Source organism: Prionailurus bengalensis, chromosome B1, assembly GCF_016509475.1.
Source record: "Prionailurus bengalensis isolate Pbe53 chromosome B1, Fcat_Pben_1.1_paternal_pri, whole genome shotgun sequence".
NCBI classification, from domain to species: domain Eukaryota; kingdom Metazoa; phylum Chordata; class Mammalia; order Carnivora; family Felidae; genus Prionailurus; species Prionailurus bengalensis.
The window spans coordinates 77293554-77317908 of NC_057344.1; the positions used below are offsets into that span (position 1 = coordinate 77293554).

At 34.4% G+C, this 24355-nt stretch overlaps 1 protein-coding gene across 8 annotated transcripts in view; it reads left to right on the plus strand.

The window, feature by feature from the left end:
• Positions 1-24355, plus strand: part of LRBA (LPS responsive beige-like anchor protein) — a 786930-nt gene that overhangs the window by 636937 nt on the left and 125638 nt on the right. For all 8 annotated transcript variants that reach the window (XM_043567604.1, XM_043567611.1, XM_043567619.1 and 5 more), the window contains exon 47: positions 3438-3590. In XM_043567604.1, the coding sequence (XP_043423539.1) occupies positions 3438-3590 (153 nt within the window). The remainder of the gene's footprint in view (positions 1-3437; positions 3591-24355) is intronic.

The following is a 24355-nucleotide window of genomic DNA, read 5'->3' on the forward strand; positions in this document are numbered from 1 at the left end:
GAAATATTTTTATAATGCCCACTGTATAACATTTACAGGATATCCTTAGAAGGAAGTCACAAATAAAATCTATGGTAATTAAATCGAAATTGATGACTTACTACTTTCTTGCCAGCATAATAGAAATTAGAGATCTGTAAGTTTAAAATTGTGCACTAAAGACTTCAAAAGTATAAAATTGCTTTGTTTATATCTTTCATTAAAAATTTATTTTGGGGGGCACCTGGGTGGCTCAGTCCGTGAAGTGCCCAACTCTTGATTTTGGCACAGTTCATGGTCTCATTATTCGTGAGTTCAAGCCCTGCACTGGGCTCCTCGCTGACAGTGTGGAGCCTACTTTAGATTCATTCTCTCTGCCTCTCTCTTTCTTTCTCTCTCTCTGCCCCTCCCACACACGCTTGCTCACATGTGCTTTCTCTTTCTCTCCCCCCTTCAAAATAAAATAAAACTTTAAAAATTATTTCATTTTTGTTTTATGTGCATTTTTGCTCTATTAATTAAATTAAGTGAATTTATATGTAAGGTAAGCTGTTAGTATTAAAGCAACAAAATAATTTAAATTCATAATAAATTTATGTGTTTAAATACAGTGAGCTGGGAACAAACTATATTTCTGTTCATTGAATTTAGAACTTGTAAAAGAACGAGAAAGGGCATTTCTATTTTGAGCAAGTATGTCTTTCTCAATTTGTTCAGCAACTTGAATAAAATGACACATGTAGAAGATAGAGAAAAATATACAAAATCATAAGAATTTTAGTGCCATACGTAGGAAGATTTGAAGACTTTCTTTGTATGAAAATTGTTATGAAGTATCACCCTGTTTGATTTCTGCTTCCTAGATGTGGTCTTGAAAAAGAGTATGCTTTTTATGTATTTTTACTATACAGTGTATATCTTTCATTTATAATAAAAATGACTGCTCTCCCAAATTTTAAAACTTGGGAGAAACCTAGTATCTAAAATTCAGCCATTGTCATTGTTTTGAATCTAGGAAAATTATCACACATGAGCAGAGTCAGTATAAAAGGCAAAAGAAAGGCAACATCTTCTAATCAGGAGAACCTTGGGGTAAGGATGGGGGCAGGCAGATGTTATTGAAATTAAAAGAATTTGTATATAATTAGGCCAAAATACGCTTTTGATTTTGAATACACAGGTGTGATCCTCCCTCTTACTGTGAACAAGACTTGGGAGAAGTAACATTCTTCTTTTCAGCACAAGTAATTTGGAGTGAAAATAAGACATTTTGGTACAATTTTTCAAAGTTGTAATTTATTGAATGTACACTTTAGCAAATTAGTAATAGTTATAAAGTGAATTACTTTCATATTTGGGTAAATGATAATTATAGCATACTATAAAATTCTTCTTGATTAATTTTATTACATAAAAATACTATATATATAGTATATATACACATAATAATTTTTTTCAGGAAAGCACTTTCTTATGGAAGAATGAAAAATCTTTTTTACTTTTAAAAAATTACTTTGAACATACATTAAAAACTTGTATTTAAAACGTTTAGTATTGGGGCGCCTAGGTGGCTCAGTCGGTTGAGTGTCCAACTCTTGATTTAGACTCAGGTCATGATCCCAGCATTGGGCTCTGTGTGAAATATGGAGCCTGCTTGAGATTCTCTCTACTCTGCCCCTCTTCCCTGTTCACACTCTCTCTCTTTCTCTAAAATACATACATATGTGCATATATTATGTATACTGTTTAAGTAGAACTCATGCTTATTTTGACGAATAAGGGCATAGCCTTTAGGGTTTGACAGATCTTGATCTAAGCTCTAAATTTATCATAGGTCAGCTGTGTAACCTTAGGCAATTTGTTTAACTTCTTTGACCCTTAGTTCATTTTTAAAATGAAGGTGGTATGTTGTAAAGTTCTTAAGATTAATTGTGGTAAGATTTATTAAGAGTTTATTTTAGAGTCGCCTGGGTGGCTCAGTCGGTTAAGTGTCCCAACTCTTGATTTCGGCTCAAGATGTGATCTCACAGTTTTGTGAGCTCGAGCCCCACATCAGGCTCTATGTGACCACACAGAGCCTGCTTGGGATTCTCTGTCTCCCTCTCTCTCTGCCTGCCCCGCCCCCCAACTCATGTTCCCTCTGTCCCTCTCAAAAAAAATAAAATAAATAAAATAAAATAAAATAAAGAGTTTATTTTAACACCTGACTCATCTCATGCAATATCAAACATATTGGATATAGCTTTTTGTTTACATAAAAATAACACACATCTTAACTCTTTTTGTCAGTTAAGACTTAAGATGCATCATTTTTGAAGATGAGAATCTTAATATTTTTGCGTGATCACTGTGTCATTTCATTTATGGTTTAACTTTTAACAGGGTTCTTCCTTTTTTTAAAAAAAAATGCCCAATTGAAATGTTTTTCAAGTCTAATGATCAGGTGATTGTCAGGCATTTGGAGGACAAGCTCATTTTTACCCTGCTTAGTTAATTATTGTGATTGTAAACAAAGGATGTACAATTCAAAGTCAAGCAACATTTCACATGGATGACCGAGGTGATAATAGCTTAATTCCTGCTGGATCTTTTTTCTTTACTCTGGAGAGTTCACACTGACCTTGTCCAAAATCTGATGACCTCCCTATTTTACTCAACTGTTTGGAAAGCCAGGCCTGCCATAGCTGGCCCTGAGGGGGTATCCTAAAGACCACTGAGTCACTGACCCATGTCAAGACTGGATTTAAAGTCTGATCTACAGGACCTCTGAAATAGTTATACATGGGGCTTATTGTACACAAAACCCCTAACTAGCTTCATTTTCTGCTTATAAAATACCTTAATGAAGTATATTTTAAGTGTTCTTAATAAAGTCATATATTTAATTTTACCAAGTTTTTTATTGCAGATCATTTTTTTAGACTCCTTGTAAATATTTTTTCTCAAGGGTAGTGTGTTACAACTAAACTTGAATGTTTTAAAATGTGAGCAAAACATGTTGTTAAATCATAGCTAAATGTAATGAATACTATCCTGGTTGATGAAGGGACCAATGCAGTTGTGTTTTAATACTTTTAAAGATTTTGGTCTTTTGGGCAAAAATTCCACATACTTCATAAAAATTTACTTTAAGCTGTAACAGCATGTTATTCTCTGTTTCTATTTTGTCAAACCTCAAATAATACTCAAATGTTGGTATTTAAGAGTTTTGAGTTACGAGAATTGTCCTAAAAGGAAGCACATGCCAACCGGTAAGGTGTTAATATTTAAATTTGGTTGGATGGGAACTGTCTACCTTAACAGTAACTTTGTGATAGATCTGTGATAGAGAAAGGAAAAAATTTCTTGTGTTTATTTTGTTGTTCTTCTGCACAAAAGGAAATGACTATGCCATTTTATGAATATCTAGTCAGTATTCTGCAGTTTATAATATGATGATGTCTTTTATTTTTATATAGGAGTTGATTCCTGAATTTTATTATCTTCCTGAGATGTTTGTCAACTTCAATAATTATAATCTTGGAGTGATGGATGATGGGACAGTAGTGTCTGATGTTGAACTTCCTCCTTGGGCCAAAACCTCAGAAGAATTTGTTCGCATAAACAGACTGGTAAGATAGTAATTATCTACTCTGTCATGAGCCTTTTCTCAAAGTATCTTTCATGTGTTGGTATAATCATTAACCCTTGCTCTTCTCAACAAAATTGTAGTTGATAGAGATAACTGAAAGTAACAAAATAGTTCATGAATCTCCATATATATTTTATTAAATTTTATTGACTTGAAAAGTATAGTGGTTTTTTTTGTCCTTTTATGTGAAATGTAGGTTACTAACCTTCATATGCACATGATAATTCAGAATTATAAAGGAAATTTTTTTTAATGTTTATGTATTTTTAAGAGAGAAAGACACAGAGCATGAGAGGGGGAGGGGCAGAGAGAGAGAGGGAGGCACAGAATCCAAAGCAGGCTCCAGGCTGAGCTGTCAGCACAGAACTCAGTGTGAGGCTTGAACCCACGAGCCGTGAAATCATGACCAGGCGCCTCAGAATTATAAGGGAAATTATAAGTAAAACTGGAATTGTATGCTTCATGAAACATGAGTTTCTTGTGCTAGGTAAAGAACGTAATCCTGTGCTCTGGGATAGAAGGCCACTGCACATTTTGGTAATAGAAAAAAGATTTTCAAGTTATATGTATTATCTTTCTTTAAAAGGAAATCTTCATGTAATATTCAGAACATAAAAATTTAAAAACTTAAAAGCCCAGTAATTATTATTTTCTTCAGACTGCTCTCTAGTGAACTCTTTAAAATCCTCTCACGTGGGTTCTAAATTATTTTACGAAAAAGTTCTGTCCGTTTTTGCCTTTAAGTTTCATAAAAGTTTGGAGTCTAGGACCTTTATTCTCAGTTTTTAAAAGTAGAATCTCTGTCATACTGCATATTAAAAGTGAAATCTAGGAGCACCTTGCTGGCTTAGTTGGTAGAGCAACTCTTGATCTCAGGGTTGTGAGTTCAAGCCCTATGTTGGGCAGAGAGATTAGTTTAAAAAAAAAAAAAAGAAAGCTAAATTCCATCGTGTCTTTAATTTACACTTAAGGAAAATTATTGTATTTTAGTTTTCTAAGTGACATTTCTGACCTTTTATACTAACACTTATATATTTTTTTAAGTTTTGTTTATTTATATTGAGAGAGACAGAGACAGTACAAATGGGGAAGGGGCAGAGAGAGGGAGAAAGAGAATCCCAAGCAGGCTCCATGCTGCCAGCGCAGAGCCCAATGCAGGGCTAAAACTCACGAAACCGTGAGACCATGACCTGAACCAAAACCAAGAGTCGGATGCTTAACCGACTGAGCCACTCGGGTGCCCCTCAACATTTATATTTTAATCCTGTCTTCCAGATCCTAATTGCAATCCCATTGTTACTGAAATTTCACGTTTTATGTATATTGGAAGTAATGCAGGGGAAATGGAAAGAACATAGTCCTTGGAGTTAGACCAACTTTCTAATCTTGAATAATCACTTTGCTAATTATGGGACTTCAGGCAATTTAATCTTTCTGAGCTTTGGTTTCCTTATATGTAGTCTGAAAATTATGAATATAAAATTGTAATTATGTATGTAATATTCTTTGGCTTACAGTAGGCACTTAGAAAGTAGTACCTAACATTATTCTATCATAGTCCTCAGGTACATGTTTTATTTTACTTTTACCCCATGCAATTTGGAAGATTATAATTAAAATGAGAGCCCAACACAAAGCTTAGTTGTAGCAAACATTGAAAGAGATGTCAGACTTTTAAATGTGACAGTTGTCTATGGCTGTGTGATTCCCTCCCACCCCTCAGAGACTATTGGAAGTCAATAGAAGGTATAGTTATACCACAAGTTCTTTTTTTTTATTTCAGTAATTACCCTTTTGAAGTACATTTATTGAGGTATAATGTATATACCATAAAATTAATCTTTATTTTTTTAACGTTTATTTATTTACTTACTTTTTCTTTTTTGAGAGAGAGAGTGTGCACCTGCAGGGGAGGGGCAGAGAAAAAGGGAGAGAGAGAGAATCCCAAGCAGACTTTGTGCTGTCAGCAGAGCCTGATGTGGGACTGGATCACATGACCCATGAGATCATGACCTGAGCCAAAATCAAGAGTTGGATACTTAACAGATTGAACCACCCAGGTGCCCCAAAATTTACTTCTAAAAGTGCACATTGCTTTGAGTTTTAGAAAATTTAGACAATTGTATAACCATCACCACAATGCAGCTTTGGAACACTTACATCACTTGTACTTGTTTGCAGTCAGTCCCTGCTCTGGGACTTTTTGTCTCTATAGAGACATTTTTTTCTAACTTTTTTAGAAATTTTATATAAATGAAATCATGTAATACGTGCCTGACTTCTTTTATTTAGCATGATATTTTTGAGATTCACCCATGTTGCATATGTATTATGGCATATTGTATTGCTGCATAATATTCTATTGTATAGATATAATACATTTTATTTATTTACCAGTGTATGGACATTTGGGTTTTTCCAGTTTGAGGCTATTATGAATATTTGCATATGTCTTAGGGTGAAGATCTGGTTTCATTTCTCTAGGATAGATACCTAGGAGTTTCCTTGTTGGGTCACATGATAAGTTGCTAAGACTTGGTATTGTCAGTATTATTTATTTTAGCTGCTCTAGTAGGTATTTCGTTGTAATTTTAATTTGCATTTCCAAAATGACTAATTATGTTGACTGCCTTTTCACAGGCTTATTTTGTACTCATCTGTGTTTTTTTTTAAAACAATTTGTTTTTAATATTTATTTTTGAGAGAGAGAGGGAGCGTGCACATGTGCAAGCGGGGAAGGTTTTTTTGAGAGAGAGAGGGAGACAGAGGATCTGAAGTAGGCTCCTCCTCACTGTGAGCACAGAGCCCAATGCAGGGCTTAAATCCACAAACAATGAGATCTTGACCTGAGCTGAAATTAAGAGTTGGCTGCTTAACCGACTGAGCCACCCAGGCACCCCCTGAAGTGTTCTTTGGAGCTATTCGTATCTTTTGCCTATTTTTAAGTTGGGTTGTTTTTCTCATTATGTGATGTAAGCAATCTTTACATATTCTTTGTGAAAGTTCTTTATCCAACATATGTTTTGTGAATAATTTTCTCCTAGTCTTGTCTTTTCATTTAAAAAAAAATGTTCATTTATTTGTTTTGAGAGAGAAAGAGAAAGAAAGAGAAAGAGAGAGAATCCCAAGTAGGGTACACACTCATCACAGAGCCTGATTCAGGACTTGATTCTGCAAACCATGAGATCATCACCTGAGCTGAAATCCAGATTCAGAAACTTAACTGACTAAGCCACCCAGGTGCCTCTGTCTTTTCATTTTTTAATTTTTCTTTTGAATCACCATTTAAAAAAAATTTTCACTATTAGGTAGATATGAAATAACATTTATATAACATTTGAAAGGTATAAATAATCATTCTCATTCTTCAGTAATATATTTTGAAGAAAAAAACTTAAATCATGTTCAGATCATTTTATTATTGAAACACTTTCTTAAATATGATTTAAAATTTTAAGTCTCAAGGGAGCCAAATCTCGATTAATTATTACCATGTTTAGTACTATTAAGAGTATGAAGAGTTTGTTAGAGTGTTTACTTAAATCTAGTCCGAAGGAAAAAAAAAATTGAATAAGTTATATTAAAAGCTTTTCAACATTATTTTGACAATTAAGAGAATTTAATTGTGTAAATTGGGTAAGCCCCTCTCTTCATAGTACTTCCTATCTCTGCTCTCACAACCTTTACCTCAGAAGAGCCAGATCTTTCGGGATGGGCTTCCCAAGGGCACCATGGAAAAGAAGGTTAACAAATTGTTTTCAATAAGATTTAGGTTTTGCCTGCCGTTTTGTATGAAATTACATACAAAATAGGATTTTACAACTCATGTTCATTATAACTTAGAATTAACTGTATTAAGCATTTGTGCCAGTGATTCCTCTGTGAGTTATACAATGTCTTCATAGTTCAGGCTCTGAATGAGCTTGCATTCTTAAAAGAACTGTATAAAAATTTCATTGCAAATTAAATGCAAACATAGAGTCAAATATCAAATCTCTCATCTTTTACATTTGTAACTAGGAAAGATACTTGATTTTACTTACATGTATCTTTATGAAAGAATTCAATAACTCATTCATTCTTTCAGAAATATTTATTATACACCTGTGATGAGCAGAGCTCTCCTAAAGTGCAGTCTGTATTGATTCATTTTATAATTTCCTCTTCACTTTCTACAAGTGATTACATTATTAGTATGGTATTTTATGTATCTGTTAGCATGTTATCAAGTAAGGATTTTATCCTCCTCCTCTTTTTGGTTGCCTCTTCAAGTCCACAGATTTTATGCAATGATTGTAGCTCATGAAATGCATACTACTTTGATCTGTGACCTTTTTGTGGTGCTAATCGGGTTCCTGATATCATTATACCTTACTCATTAATCATATTTCCTGCAGCCCGTCAGGCAGCCAGACAGCACAAGTCCCTGTTTTCAGCCCTCTGTTGGCAGGTTTCTGCTTTTCCAGATTATTACAGACGATACTTTGGCTTCTCATAGCCAGAGCCACATCAAGCTGTGTGTTACAATTAAAGTCAGATGGTCCTCAGGTTGAACAGGGATATAGTGTTGCAGCTGTCTCTCTTCCTGGAACAAACCAGCACCAAGAACAGATGATCTATAGGACAGTGAATAATAACAGATTGTACAGTACTCGCTGGTAGCAGGGGATCACAGAATTAATTAACTGACATACTCGTTTTAAGATACCCAGCACGTCTTTTTAATGTATTTGTTTGCCCAGATATTAATTCAAGGGGATAGCATATTTTAGTAGCATGATTTTGATGGTGGACCCGTAATGCCACATTTTCTATTTTTGTTAGAGGGCCCTATCTACTATCTTATCTTAACCAATTTAATCCTCAGAGCTTTCTGCAAGTAATGAAGATCTAAATGTAGGATTGGCAAATTGGCTAAAGTGTAGGATGTGTGGACAGAAGACAATATCCTGTGTATTTTAGAAGGAAAACCCACCTAGGTCTGATTAGTCTTTCAGGTAAATAAATTATATTTTCTTTGTTCTGAACAATTAGAATCAGGGTAAAACCCAAACAATCTTAACTACATCCCAGAGATTGGCCTGTGTTATTTAATATTACCTGAACCAGAAAAAAAATTTTTATTCCAAAACTGCTTCAGAAATACAAATGAGAAACAGGCTTTCATACTTTAAAATAATATAACACTGTATGAGTTCAGACTGCTCATCAATTATCTTTACGATATAATGCTCATGTTATGGACCTATATTATATTGCCTCTTACAACCCTGGAGTTTTAAGTTGAAATTCAAGAGACAAAGAAACCCATACTCTGAACAGTAATGATAGGTCTCTTTATAAAAGTTGAAGTGGAGCATTTTGTTTTAGCCAAAGGATGTGTAATTTATTCAAATTTTAATAAAAATAATTCTTTCATTTACAGGTATTTATTGAGCGCCCATGTTTGTACCAGCAAACTAGATTCAGTGAATAAGACAGACGATATCCCTACTCTTTTGTAGGTTACTTCCTTTTTGATAACTTAGATTTTTGAAGTGGAAGGCTTCTCAAAGGCTGAGAGGTGGCATGAATCTAATAAGCAAGGCTTCTATTGACGGATTATCCTGAGGTTTTCAGTTAGAATCACATTTGCTTTTGTGTATCTTCTATAGCTTTTGTGTTCTCTACTATTTCAGAATGGTGACATGAGTAGTTACGTCCTTGAGAAGGTAAAGAAAAATAAAATGAGTATCTTATCTCCTTTTCAGATGATACATGGACAAATTAAAAATGATGATATCTTTTTATATTATTGTCTGAGAAAAACATTTTCAGATTTCTCAACCAACTTTGTTTTTTTTTTTTTTGTCTATTGCTAAGATTTAAATTTATTCACCTTAAACCTTCATAGATCTTTTATCTCTGAAGGAATTAGGTCAGTATTTCATAACTTCCTTTGAATTTGGAAAATTTACAAATCTTAAGCGATGACAGAATAGTTGAGACTATAAATCTCATGTCCTTAATGAAAAACTGTTATATGTACATAATGGCAAGAGCTGCAGCTTGAGATGAATGAGTTTGAAGTGATACAATTTTATCATATTATGTCCCAATTTTCAGTGTTTAGCAACACTGTAAGGTTGAGAGGTTTGAGACTTGAAAGGGTTTGCACCTTTTTTTTTTAACCTTTATTCACATCTTTGCTTCCATTTTTGAGGAAAATGGCATTAAAAAATCTTTCTAAAGAGAGCTGACCAGGTATTATTTTTCTGTTCTTTGGGATAGAATCAACAGGGGCTAACATAATTTTTTGATATTGTTCTTTTTCCTCTTGCCTTTTCATTTTCTACATTGATAATGATGTGGCCAAGAATGTAAATAGCCATGATGGCTGTAGTTGGTAATCATTCTCAACTATGGACATAAGCCTCCCACCCTTTCTTTACTCGCTGCAGTGGTCAGATCCAGAACTCTGGGGGGTGGAGCAGATATGTGTGAAGTTTGAAAAAAAAAAAAACCCACCAAAAATACTGTCGTTGGTTTGCTTTTGCTCCTGGTATGTAACTTAGAAAATTCTAGTTTGAAAAGGACATCTAAGTAGAAAAAAAGATGTTTGATGTTGTTAGGTTATTAATTCTCCCCAAACTTACTTACAGATTAAATGTAACTATCAATTCAAGGCCCAATAGGTTTTGTTTGTTGGAATATGACAAACTGGTAATAAAGGACAAAGGACCAATTATGGCCAAGACCTTTTCTGAGAACAAGAACAGGTTTTGGAGCCTTGCTGTATTATATATCAAGAATTATTATAAAACTATAGTAATTAGGGGAAACCAGGAGAAAGTAGACTAACTGAAGTGGACACAGAACCCAGAAACAGGCCAGGACATCTATTATGTTGCAGATCTTTGGGGAAAAGAAGGACTTTTGATTTCATGCTGAGATAGTTACTGTATTAGTTTCTTGGGTGGCTGTAACAAAGTGTAACAAACCACAAACTGAGTGGCTTAAACAACAGAACTTTGCTGATTCCCGATTCTGGAGGCTAGAAGTCTGAACAAAGTTCAGTAGGGTTGGTTCCTTGTGAGTGCTGTGAGGGAAGAATCTGCTTTAAGCCTTTTTTTCGTTCATATGCAGTCATCTTCTCTCTGTGTCTTGTCTCTTCACAGCATTTTCCCTCTATGCACATCTGTCTCTGTGTCCATATTTCCCCTTTTTATCAGCACGCCACCCATATTGGATTAGGGACTCACCCTACTCCAGTATGACCTCATCTTAACATAAATAATTACGTAAGTAATGATCCTATTTCCAAATAAGATCATATGTTGAGTTACAGAGAAGTTAAGATTTCAACATATGAATTTGGGGGAATATAGTTCATCCCATAATCATATCAATATGGAAAAAATAGATCAGAACTGTTCTTATGCCACAAACAAAAATTAAAGTATATTGATGCTTTAAATATGAAGATAAATGATAAACTTTTAGGAGATAATACAGAAGGATTCCTTTGTGAAATAGGGAAGTTTTCCCTATTTGAAATAGGGAATAGGGATCTTGAAATAGGGAAGTTTTCCAAACAAGAAACAAAAAGTGAAATATGATATATCACATTAATTAGATTTTGGATATTAAACCAACCTTGCAGTCCTTGAATATATCATACTTGGATGGTATAAATCTTTTTAATATATATGGTATTTTGTTGTTTTTGTTAATATTTTGTTGAGAAATTATTACTTTTGAGGATGTTTGCATCTGTGTTCATGAGGAATATTGGTACATAGTTTTCTTATATTTTTGACTTTAGTACCAGGATGATATTGGTCTCATAGAATAAGATATGGTTAAGTGTTTCTCTTTCCCTACTTTCTGAAAGACATTTTGAAAATATTTGGTGGAATTCACCACTGAAGCCACTGGACATGGGCTTTTCTTTGGAGGAGGATTTTTATTGTATTGTATTGTATTGTATTGTATTGTATTGTATTGTATTTTGTTTTATTTTAATTTATATTGTTTTATTTTATTTTATTTTATTTTATTTTATTTTATTTTATTTTATTAAGTATGTGTTTTAAGAGAGAGAGGGAGAGAGAGCACATGAGTAGGAAAGGGACAGAGAGAGGAGAAAGAGAAACCCAAACAGCCTCCATGCTGTGCCTGGAGCCTGATGTGGGGCTCAGTACCACAACCATGGGATCACAACCTGTGTCAATATCAAGAGTTGGATGCTAAACAAACCAAGCCACCCAGGCGTCCCAAGGAGGAAGACTTTAAATTACCAACTCAGTTTTGTTTTTGTTTTTGTTTTTTTACTTGTTACATGTTTATTCAGACTTTCTAATTTTTTTCTTCACTCGGTTTCAGTAACTTGTATGTTTCTAGGAATTTGTCCATTTAAGCTAATTTATTGGTTCAAAGTTGTTCATAATATGCCTTATTTCAATCTCTCTAAAGTTAATAGTGATGTTACCTCATTCATCCCTGATTTTTGGTAATTTATATCATCTTTTTTTTCTAGGTCAGTCTTGCTAAAGATTTGTCAGTTGTGTTGATCTTTTCAAGGAACTAGCTTTTCATTTCATTGGTTTTTCTGTATTAATGTTTCTGTTTTTTCTTTCATTGGGGGATCACCCTAATATCCATTATTTCTTTCCTTCTGCTTGCTTTGGGTTTAGTTTTCTTTTTTACTAGTTTCTTCATTTGGGAAAGTAGGTTTTTATTTCTTTCTTTCTTACTAATACTGGCTTTTAGAACTAGAAGTTTCCCATTATGTACTATTTTTGCTTGCATCCCCTAAATTTTGATATTTTGTTTACGTATTTTCATTTGTCTCATAACATTTTCTGATTTCCCTTGTGACTTCTTTTTTGACTTATGGAGTATTCAGAAATATATTGCTTAGTTTTCAAACATTTATGAATTTTCCAAATTTCCTTCTGTTTTTTATTTCTAATTTAATTTCATTGTGATTGGAAAATATACTTTGTATAATTTCTGTTGTTCTAGATGTGCTGACACTTGCTTCATGATCTAGCATATGGTATGTATTGGAGAATTCTCCATTTGCCCTTGAGAAGAATGGGTATTCTGCTATTGAGTGTTCTATAGATGTCAGTTGGTCAGATTGTTTTATTGTGCTCAATAAATTTATTTATTTATATAGAAGATATATCTTATATATATTCACTGATTTTCTATCTACTTAAGCCCATTTTTACTAATGGGATGTTGAAGTCCTCAAATATTACCATCTCTTCTGTCAGTTTTTGCCTCGTGTATTTTTGATGTTAGGTGTATATGTTAGTTTCCCATGACTGCTGTAACAGATTACCAAAAACATGGTGGCTTAACACAACAGAAATTTATTCTGTGAAAGAAGTCCAAAATGAGTATTACATACCCCTCAGAAGATCTCCACCTCTGCCCTCACATCACCATCTCCTCTTCTATCTATAGTGAAATCTTTCTCTACCTTCCCCTTATAAGGATACATGTGATTATATTTAAGGTCCTCCCTGATAATCCAGAATAATGTTCCCATCTTGAGATCCTTAACTTAACAGACCTTTTTCCCATATAAAGTACTATTTACAAGTTCTAGAGACTATGATTTAATATATTTTGGGGGGCAGTGGGAGCATTTTTCAGCCTACCACTGTGCATATGTGTTTATAATTATTATATTTTCCGGATGAACTATTTTTTCATTATAAGTTGTCCCTCTTTGTTTCTAGTAATTTTTTAGTCTGTTTTACCTGATGTTAGTGTAGCCTAGAACAGCTCTCTTACAGTAACTATTTGCATGGTATATAGTTTTCTTTTCTTTGACTTTCAACCTATTTTGTATTTGATTCTGAAGTGTGTCTTTGGTAGATAGCGTATAGATGGATACAGTTATTTATCCAGTCTGATTGTCTTTGCCATTTAACGCAATGATTGATGTGGTTAGATTCATGTCTGCCATTTTGCTAATTAGGTCCTTTAGTCTTGGGTCTTTTTGTTTCTCTGTTCTTCGCTTTATAATTTTCTTGATCATCTTGGGGTGCCTGGGTGGCTCAGTGGGTTAGGCGTCCGACTTTGGCTCAGGTCATGATCTCATGGTTCATGAGTTCGAGCCCCGTGTCGGGCTCTGTGCTGACAGCTCGGAGCCTGGAGGCTGCTTCAGAATCTGTGACTCCCCCTCTGTCTCTGTCCCCTCCCCAGCTCATGCTCTGTCTCTGTCTCTCAAAAAATAAATAAACGTTAAAACAAAATTAAAAAAAAAACAGATCATCTTTAGTTTACAATTTTATTTCATTAATTTTTTTTTTCACTATTTCTTTCTCCTAGTTGTTTTCTTAGTCATTACTTTAGGGACAATATGCATCTTAGTTTATTCTCAATCCACTTAATATTAATACTAGCTTAATTTCAGTTGGATATAGTAACTTTGTTCAAACTCAGCTCAGTTCATTCCCCTCTATTTTATGCTACTGCCATAAGTATATTACATCTATATATGTTATAAACCCACTGCACAGTGTTATGTAACTGTTGCGTTATGCAATCTATGTCTTCTAAAGAAGCTAAGACAGGAAAAAATACTTATTAATTTTATTTGCTACTCTTACCTTGATAGAAATATTCCAAAATGAAAAAAAGTATCTCACATACTCAGCATCATGTAGGAAAGGGATAATTCCCAAGTAGAAAAAGTTCTGTAGTATTGAAGTTTATATTTTCAAATACCAATGTTTTTCACTGTTTCTCTTGAAAAAAAAATCTTTTTATAAAATGGATTACACACTTCCCTGTCTCTTAAGCAGAGAATTCTGAACTTAAATAGCCTTTTGTGGAATACTCATTGTTAAATATTCAGATATTTTCTGTGATGTCCTGAAAAGTTATTGAGATATATAAAGCTTTTTGTTCCTTAGCTAAAATGACCCACATTCCTCTGCTTTCTTTTAGCTTTTCTGTCAGCATTTCAGAGTTCTTTCCTGTGTCAGCTGTCACTTCCTATCACTTTTCTCTGTTAAGGTTTCCATCTTTCTTGGAGCTGTTATATTATTTTATGCATATATGGCAAGGTAAAAGCCTGAAGGATGACCTAGTGACTTCCACCTTTAAAGCTCATAAGCCTTGTACTTGTTTTCCTCGTGGCCTTCAATTGCCTTGAGTTTTGATATGTTCTAGATCCTCTGAAGACCTGAAATCTGAATTCTGGATAAATGAAACATAAACTGTGTTTTGTTTAGTGACATATTATTGTGTTTTATACAAGCAAAATAAAGTGAAATGATACTATATCCTAGGTACACTACATTCATGTTGGAAAAACATCCAAATCTGTGTTTATTCTGGAGTATAAAACTTTCAGTGACTTTCTGCTAACATTATTAATATTTTGCTAAAATATAACGTAACATATAAAGAGCATTTTAAACTTTGTTAGAATAATAAAATAATTCTTCCTCACATATACCCCATCTACATAATTCTGAAAAGCATTGTGTCTAATAGTGATTTCTCATCCCTGCAGACTTCAGCTTAGTGTGTAAGTGTGGGAGAATGCAGATTTCTTTTTCTCCTGACCTAGGAACATAGAGTATTGGTAGCTTCTAGCTTCTAGAATACCTACAAAAGTTGTGTTAGCATCTAGGTTCTAGAATAACTTCTAGTTCCTAGGTTATGTCATTATTTTCTTACCACAGTCCCTGCCACATGCTATTCCTATTTATTGCAATGTGACTCTACTCCTTTTCTAACCAAACTGTATCTTAAAACTCATAACCTTACCCTTCTTACCACCACCTCCTCCAAAAGCAAAATAAAACAAAAACTTGCAAACAGCTTTTCTTGTAACTCTCATCTTCCTCAAAATCTTTCATAAAAACCTGTACATACTACCCTATGGCCTTCCTATAACTCGTTCTCAATTTGGTTTTCTACATGTATGACTCACAGGCTGTTGGTTACTGGACCTTCTCTTCCTTTTTATAAATAGAATCCTGGTTTCAGGTGTAAAGTATATCACTTACAGTAGTGTATTTTATTTTATTTTTTTTAAATTTTTTTAATGTTTATTTATTTCTGAGACAGAGAGAGACAGAGCATGAGTGTGGGGGAGGGGCAGAGAGAGAGGGGGACACAGAATCCGAAGCAGGCTCCAGGCTCCAAGCTGTCAGCACAGAGCCTGGGGGCTCGAACTCACAGACTACGAGATCATGACCTGAGCTGAAGCCGGACGCTCAACTGACTGAGCCACTGAGGCGCCCCATAGTAGTGTATTTTAAAATGTGGCACATGGAAAACACAATCTGTATCAGAATCCCCTGGAAGGGCAGTTACTTACCCATACAGTGATTTTTTTTTTTTTGCTTATATTTGTATTTCTGAAAAGTTTTGGCTAAGAAAGTGCTAGCCAGAAAGAAGAAATTTGCTTATTACCTTGACAGTTATTTTCCTTGTGACAAATAATTTTGCTTTATGTGTTACCACTTGCATATTTGTTTAGTGCAAGTTAATAACCAAAATACCCATCAGTAATTGGGATGTGAAAAAAATTTAGGCAGTGGCCATGTTAGACTGATTCCTTTACTCTCCAATACAGTTTTTCCCACTCTCAGGCTGCACAGAAATTCACTAATGCTTTCTTCCAATACTTGCTTCACTTTTTCACATTTAGGTGTCTGATCCTTGGTTTCTGGTATGAAAAACAGATCTAAGTTTATCTTTATTCATACGGTTAGCCATTATTTTGAAGTTCATTTTTTCCCACTGTTTTGAGGTTGGAAGGGAGTGTAAATCTCCTTTTCTGGCAATTACCACTGAACCCCCAGGATAGTACAGAATAAGTACCAAACAAATAATTGATGAATAAATATGTGAATAATTTAATTTATTTCTTTAAGTTGTTGAAGTACCTTAATGTGCTGACTTGAGGGGAAAAAATAAACAAACCTCATTTTTGGTGAATTTAGTGCTTATCCAGAGCAATTTAAGTTCTCTAGAGGTTAGAATTAAGAAGGAGGAGGAAGAAGAGGTAGATTTTATAGAAAATTTAACCTTTGTATAAATCATCTTAGTAATGTGCTGCCAGGTACAGTTGGAAATTCTCCTTTCTGCCAGGGACTAATGACAATGGTTGAAGAAGAAAAGTGAGACTAATGGGCTCACAATGTGAGACTGGAAGTTGAATTCACAGATGAATGCTTACTCACCTAGTTCTTCTCAGGACCACTGTTGCTTCTGGCAGTGCTCTGTAGGGCTGGGAAGACATTGCCTCCGGCAGCTTACTGCCTTTGTTTCTGACACTGAGTCATGTCACCCACAGTGGCAGTACACCTGAGAAGTTATCTTTGCTGTGGGTTTTCTTCTGCCTGTGGATGCTGTCATGTAACTCTCTGCACAGTGATACCCAGTAAGTGACTGCTTACTGTGGTATTTATATCTGTTTTATTTGCCAATAAGTGGTACATATCCAACAAATCTTTTTCCAGCTAAAATGTTTGTGTAAACCAGCAAATTTCCTTGGTTGTAGTAGCCAGAAAGTGACCTTTTACAAAAAAAAAAAAAAAAAAAAGAAGAAGGAAGGAAGGAAGAGGATTGTTTCATTCTTTTCCAGCATGATTATTTTTTATGGTCTGGTTGATTCTTTTCACTCTATATTTTAGAACTATCATTAGAAAATAAACTTTAGGTTGTATATCATAGTACCTTCAATGCTAAGAAACAATGAATGGTTGTGAGATTATTGTATAAATATGAAAAAGTAGTCTAGTTTTCTATTAACAGGTATTTCACATAAGTGTTAGGATATTTTCTGTAAAGGGTAGATATTCAGGTTTCTTTTCTTTTATTTTTTTGAGAGAGTACATGTGCGAGCAGGGGAAGGGCAGAGAAAAGGGGAGACAGAGGATCTGAAGCAGGCTCTGAACTGAGAGCAGAGAGCCTGTTGCGGGGCTTGAGCCCACGAACCATGAGACTGAACTGAAGTCATACACTTAACTGACTAAGCCACCCAGGCACCCCTGTGGTTTCTTATTTTTAAGCAAAGGCAAATTTAGTTTGCATTTTTTTGTAATAATATATACTATATTAAATGTCATAGTGCTTGAATTTTACATGGTACATCTCATTTTTCTGAGGTATTTTAGAATTCCTTGCTTAAATCCATTCCTGAATTTTCTTTTTTCTTTCTTCCCTCTCCCTCCCTTTTTCTCTTTTTTTCCTCATTTTTTTGTTTACATATTTATGCCCTACTTGAACATGAACATTAAAATTTTTTCTACATTTTATTTGAGAATATTTTTAACCTACAAAAAGTTGCAAGAATAAAAATAGCACATAGAACATTCATAAGCTCTTTGCCCAGTTTATTGGTAAGATTTTACACCCCTCTCTTTTTTTTATCTGAGCTGTCTCTCCTTCTCTTCTGTTCTCTTCTCACTCTGTGTGTGTGTATACACATATGATACACACACACATATCTAAATACAGCTGACCCTTGAATAACAGGGTGCTAAGGGTGCCAATACCCACCCATTTGCAGTAAAAAATCCACATATAACTTTGACTCCCCAGAAACTTTGAATCTCCGAATAGCCTGCTGTTAATCAGAAGTCTTACCAATGTCATAAATAACCAACACACATTTTTCATGTTGTGTGTTATATACTGTATCCTTACAGTAAAATAAGCTAGAGAAAAAATGATATTAGGAAAATTGTAAGGAAGAGAAAATACATTTATAATACTGTATTATATTGATACTGTAAGTTCATATATTTATTGAAAAAACATGTATAAGTGGACCCATGCAGTTCAAACCTATGTTGTTGAAGGGTCAACCATATATGAATATATATATAAAATACACACACACAATACTTTTACTGAATCATTTGAGGATAAATTACATGCTTCATGATCCTTTACCCCCCCCCCCAAACTTTAGTATATGTGTCCTAAAAATAGGGATATTTTCTTATATGACCACAGTAACACCATTTCATAAATTTAAATTAATCCAGTACTTTAATATACTTTCCATATGTCTCTTTTGTTAGTTGACTTAATAATGTTCTCTGCAGAATTTTTACCCTACACTACGGGATCCATTGTAGTGTACATTATTACTTTTAGTTGCCATGTAAGTTCTTAGAAGTCACTTTTCCTATAACCCTACTGTACTGGTTTCCTGGGGCTGTTCTGACAAAGTACCACAAACTGGATGCCTTAAAGAACAGAAATTTGTTTTCTCACACTTCTGGAAACTAGAAGTCTGAGATCAAGGTGTCCACGGGGTCATGCTTCCTCTGAAGACAGGAGGGCAGGACCTGTTCCAGGACTCTCAGTTTTGTAATTCTGTGTCTTGCAGCAGCATAACTCTGATCTTCATATGGCATTCTCCCTGTGTGCATGTCTATATCTGTGTCCAGATTTTCTCCTTTATATAAGGACACGAGTCATTGATTAGGGCCTACCAATTGACTTCAGTTTAACCTCATGACCTCTCTAAAGATCCTGTCTCCAAATAAGGTCACATTCTAAGGTACTGGCGGTTAGAACTCCAACATCTTTTTAGGGAGAACACAACCCATAATACTTAACCTTATACATACATATTAAATATGTGTATTATTTTGCTAGGGCTGCTGTAACAAAATACAACAAACTCGGTGGCTTAAACAATAGAAATTAATTTTTCCATGGTTCTGGAAACAAAGTCCAAGATCAAGATGTTTGGCAGGTTTGGGTTTCTTCTGAGCCCGGTTTTTTTCCTTGCAGATGATTGTCTGCTCGCTGTGTCCTCACATTAACCTGTCTTTTCTAAAACATTCTTTGAAATAATCTTTTTATGATCCACTTTTTTTTTCATTAAGCTATATTACAGTTTTCAGTTAGACTGAATAATTATACCAGAGACTTATATATAATAGATTCTGATTCAAATCCCTCTTAAAAGTAAAATGGCATATGTTGTGATCCAGATTCCTTGAAGAAATTTCATTTGCATCTAGGAGCACATCAGTTGGATGTTTATGGATCATTCTGAGAACATTCTATTTGGCACCATAAGAAATCATATAAAACAACTATTTTTTTTCACCCGTATCTAGATTTTTATAAATTGGGCGCTCCCTGAATTGGAGGCTCTCACGAATGCTGTGTTTAAAATACCTTAGTGGTTACTTATAGTCTTTCAGTCTTTATAACATATATAAGGTTTACCAACCTTGTGTAACATACAAGGTCCTTCACAAGTGTCTGCCTACTTCCCCAACTTCAACTCTTGCAGAATATAGTCATGCTGAGCGACTTAAACTTCTCCAAAAGTTGTATATTCTCTCACATTTTATAAGCTACTTACTTTGCCTGCAAATATTCCATGTGGCGACCCCAGTGGATACACACGCGTACTTCTCCCTCACCCTTCTCTCTTTTACTGCCCCTCCTCTCCCACCTTCTATTTAATTAATTTGTTGATTGTTATAATTACTTCACAAAGTATACCTATGTGAAATCATCACAATGTACACTTTAAACATATACAGTTTTGTCAGTTGTACTTCAATAAATCTAAAAAATATAAATAATGTTTATGTATATGATATCTATACATAATAAAAATGTAAGGGAATACACCAACACCTTAATAGTTGATGCTGGGGGAGAGTTTGTTTTTCTCCTTTCTTCTAAATTTTCTTTAGTGAATAGCTTTATATATATATATATATATATATATATATATATATATATATATAACTTATTGTCAAATTGGCTAACATACAGTGTGTGTGTAAAGTGTGCTTTTGGTTTTTGGGGTAGATTCCCGCGGTTCATCGCTTACATACAACACCCAGTGCTCATCCCAAGTGCCCTCCTCAATGCCCATCACTCATTTTCCCCTCTCCTCCACCCCTCCATCCACCCTCAGTTTGTTCTCTGTATTTAAGAGTCTCTTATGGTATGCCTCCCTCCCTCTCTGTTTGTAACTTTTTTCTCCCTTCCCTTCCCCCATGGTCTTCTGTGAAGTTTCTCAAGATCCGCATATGAGTGAAAACATATGATATCTATCTTTCTCTGACTGACTTATTTCACTTAGCATAATGCCTTCTAGTTCCATTCACGTTGCTGAAAATGGCATGATTTCCTTCTTTCTCATTGCCAAGTAGTATTCCATTGTGTATATAAACCACATCTTCTTTATCTATTCATCAGTTGATGGACATTTAGGCTCTTTCCATAATTTGGCTATTGTTGAAAGTGCTACTATAAATACTGGGGGGTATGTGTGCCCCTCTGAATCAGCACTCCTGTATCCTTCGGATAAATTCCTTCTGCTATAGCTGGATCGTAGGGTAGTTCTATTTTTAATTTTTTGAGGAACCTCTACACTTCACCAGAGCGGCTGCACCAGTTTGCATTCCCACCAACCGTGCAAGAGGGTTCCCATTTCTCCACATCCTTGCCAGCATCTGTTGTTTCCTGAGTTGTTAATTTTGAGTAGCTCTTATTTTTAATAAAAATAAGTACATTGTGTTTGCAAAATGGTAACGGGGGTATATTATATATTAGAAAAAAGTTTACTAGTCTATTTTTTCAATCATTCTAGGGAATCAACTATTAATAGAATACAAGGGTCATTGGTTTATTTATCAAACATGGATTGATTTAAGATGTCCAGGGGTGCCTGGGTGGCTCAGTCAATTAAGCATCCAACTCTTTTTAAAACAAAAAAATTTTTAATGTTTGTTTATTTTTAAGAGAGAGAGAGAAAGAGAGAGAGAAAGAGAGAGAGACAGAGCATGAATGGGGGAGGGGCAGAGAGAGGTGGAGACACAAAATCCAAAGCAGGCTCCAGGCTCTGAGCTGTCAGCACACAGCCTGATGCGGGGCTTGAGCCCACAAACTGTGAGATCATGACCTGAGCCAAAGTCAGAAGCTCAACCAACTGAGCCACCCAGGTGTCCCAAGCATCCAACTTCTGATTTCAGCTCAGGTCATTTTTCCAGGGTTGTGGGATTGAGCCCTGTATCGACCCTGTTTAAGATTCTTAAGCGTGGAGCCTGCTTAAGATTCTTTTTTTCTCTCTCTCTCTCTGCCCCTCCCTGCCTCTCACTCTCTCTCTTTCTCATTGTCTTAAAAACAAAAAAACAAAGAACAAAAAAAAAAAAAAAAGAAAAAGAAAAATCCCTTGCCCAGGACCTGACATTTGACAATTGCCATATGAAATGAATAAGCTTAGAGTCTGTAAAATGTATGAAATGACCAGGAAATAATGGGATTTTCTGTATGGCTGTAGCATGGGTTTCTTGGTCAAGAATAGCCAATGATAAGGCTTGAGAAGTAGGTTGAGGCCATATTTATGAAGAAGCCCTTATAGCTTGCTAAGGAGTTGGTACTTCATCTTACAGACAGCCAAGAACCACTGGAAAGACATAGAAGGGACATAATTATATTTAATTTATTCATTAGGAAGGTGGCAATGTGAACTTTAGGCTAGAGTTGGGAAGTGGGGGAGACAGGAAGATGAGTTAGGAAGCTGTTATAGTTAAAGGGAACTGAACAAGAAATTATTGTAACCCTAGTTAAAACAATGGCAGAGGGGATAGAGAAGATATTCTACATATGTGAGTCATAATAGATAGAAGAAGTTGAAGATGACCTTGAGATTTTAAAATGAGATTACTGGGTGAATTATCTTACAACTGAAATATGTATTACAGGAAGAGGAAGAGATATACTTTTTGAGAAAGATAAATTCAGTTTTATATGTATCATAGTTAATGTATTTTTGATATGGATTTCAAAACATACTAAGCTAAGAAATTATAATAATAAGATAAATGATAGTGCCATTAAGAAACTTTTAAAATCCTATTTTATCTTACAAGTATGTAATAGATAATATTACCATGTAATTGATTGAGGTAATTAAAACATCTTTTCTTGACTCTTCTGGCTCATTTTCACCATACCAGCCTTTCTTATCTTTTATTTGGAGTATCTAGTAAGGTTCTTTCTAGTTTCCCTACCTCTTTATATATTTAATATCCCGCTGATGGATCTATCTTCCAAATGGGCAGTGCAATCATATTGTTCTCTTGCATTTAAATCATGACTATAAGTGGGATTCCTTCTTACAGAACTGCCTGCCCCAAACTCACCATGGAGACCTCAGCTTACATAAAAATTATGCCTGTAGTAAGTATATTGTCATAGGAATTTTCTGTCTCTGACATTCTATTTTCAAATATCTTGTATAGTGAGGAAGCTATTCCCTGTAATTTCTTCCTATTGATATTTATTCCATTCCCCAAGACCCAAACAAAGCAAATTTAAATCTCACTTTAGTCCTTCTGATGTATGGTTGATCCTTGAATAACATGGGTTTGAACTGCTTGGGTCTGTTTATGCATGGATTTTTTTTTTTACAGTATAGCATTCTAAATGAATTTTCCTTATGGTTTTCTTAATAATATTTTCTTTACCTTACTTTATTGTAAGAATACAGTATATAATACATATAACATACAAAATATGTGTTAATTGATTGTTTATGTTATTAGTAAGGCTTCCCGTCAACAGTAGGCTATTAGCAGTTAAGTTTCTGGAGAGTTAAAAGTTATATATGGATTTTAGTGTAGCCCTAGGTTGTTCATCAGCACACTATATAAATACAAGAGCCATGACTACAGAGTCTTTTTTTCTATGAAATCCCGGGGGTACATTGTACTTCTCTTATGACTTTCTTTACTCCGCCATGTATTATACTACTATAATACTGCTGCTATTAGCCTAATTTTTCTTCTTTCTCATTATATGATAAATATATATAATAATATATAATAGATATAATATATAATAATGGCTTAAATTTAGTAAGATTCCAGTGAATATTCAGTGATAGACCTATAATTCAGGTCAATTTAAGTAACAGAATTAGCATATGTAATAGATTCGGTCATGTTTTATACTTCCATATCAACTACCTCAATAATTTTGTAAAGTTGTATGATAAATGCATGAACATGTATGATTCATATATACTCAATAATAGGAGAGTTGTCCCCAATGTTCAGTATTAGCTAACTTGTGACCATAGTTAAGTTACTCAACCTTTTTTGACAGTTAATAGATAATGGATATTAAATAAGGGCAGTAGGTTTTAAGTATTATGACAGATTTAGAATAGGTATAATATTGAATGATCGCATGGCCACTGACACAAGAGAATTGTGATGTAAAAGAAGATTAAATCTTTACTGTGGTAACACAAAATAATGATAGGTAACACTTTTTTGATGTGAAAATGCATTCACTAGGAAAATTAATGGGTGAGCACTATGTCTGAGTTTCTTACAAGGACATCTGAAGTTATTTATTATGCCTGTGAAAATGTGTTCAGCCTACTCTTTACGTAAAAGTGTCTGCAATTCATGCATTAAATGTTTATAATCTAGCACTGGTTGATAAAATATGCATTTCAACTCCAAAAAATTAGTGGTTATGGATAACATGAAATTGATGATCCCATAAAAGAAATAAATTATGAATTCATAGTCTGGAGTTGTAGACTTGAAAGAGAAAGATTTTATTATAATGCATGACTTGCATGTAGAGAAAAGCATTTTAAAAAGTCTTTTTTCAGCACATTTCTTTCATTGCTTCTCAAAGTCCAGTGTTGCTTTCAGCAAATATTTATTGGTACCTACCATTTGCCAAATACGTTGCTCAATTCTGGGAAGATACAAAGAT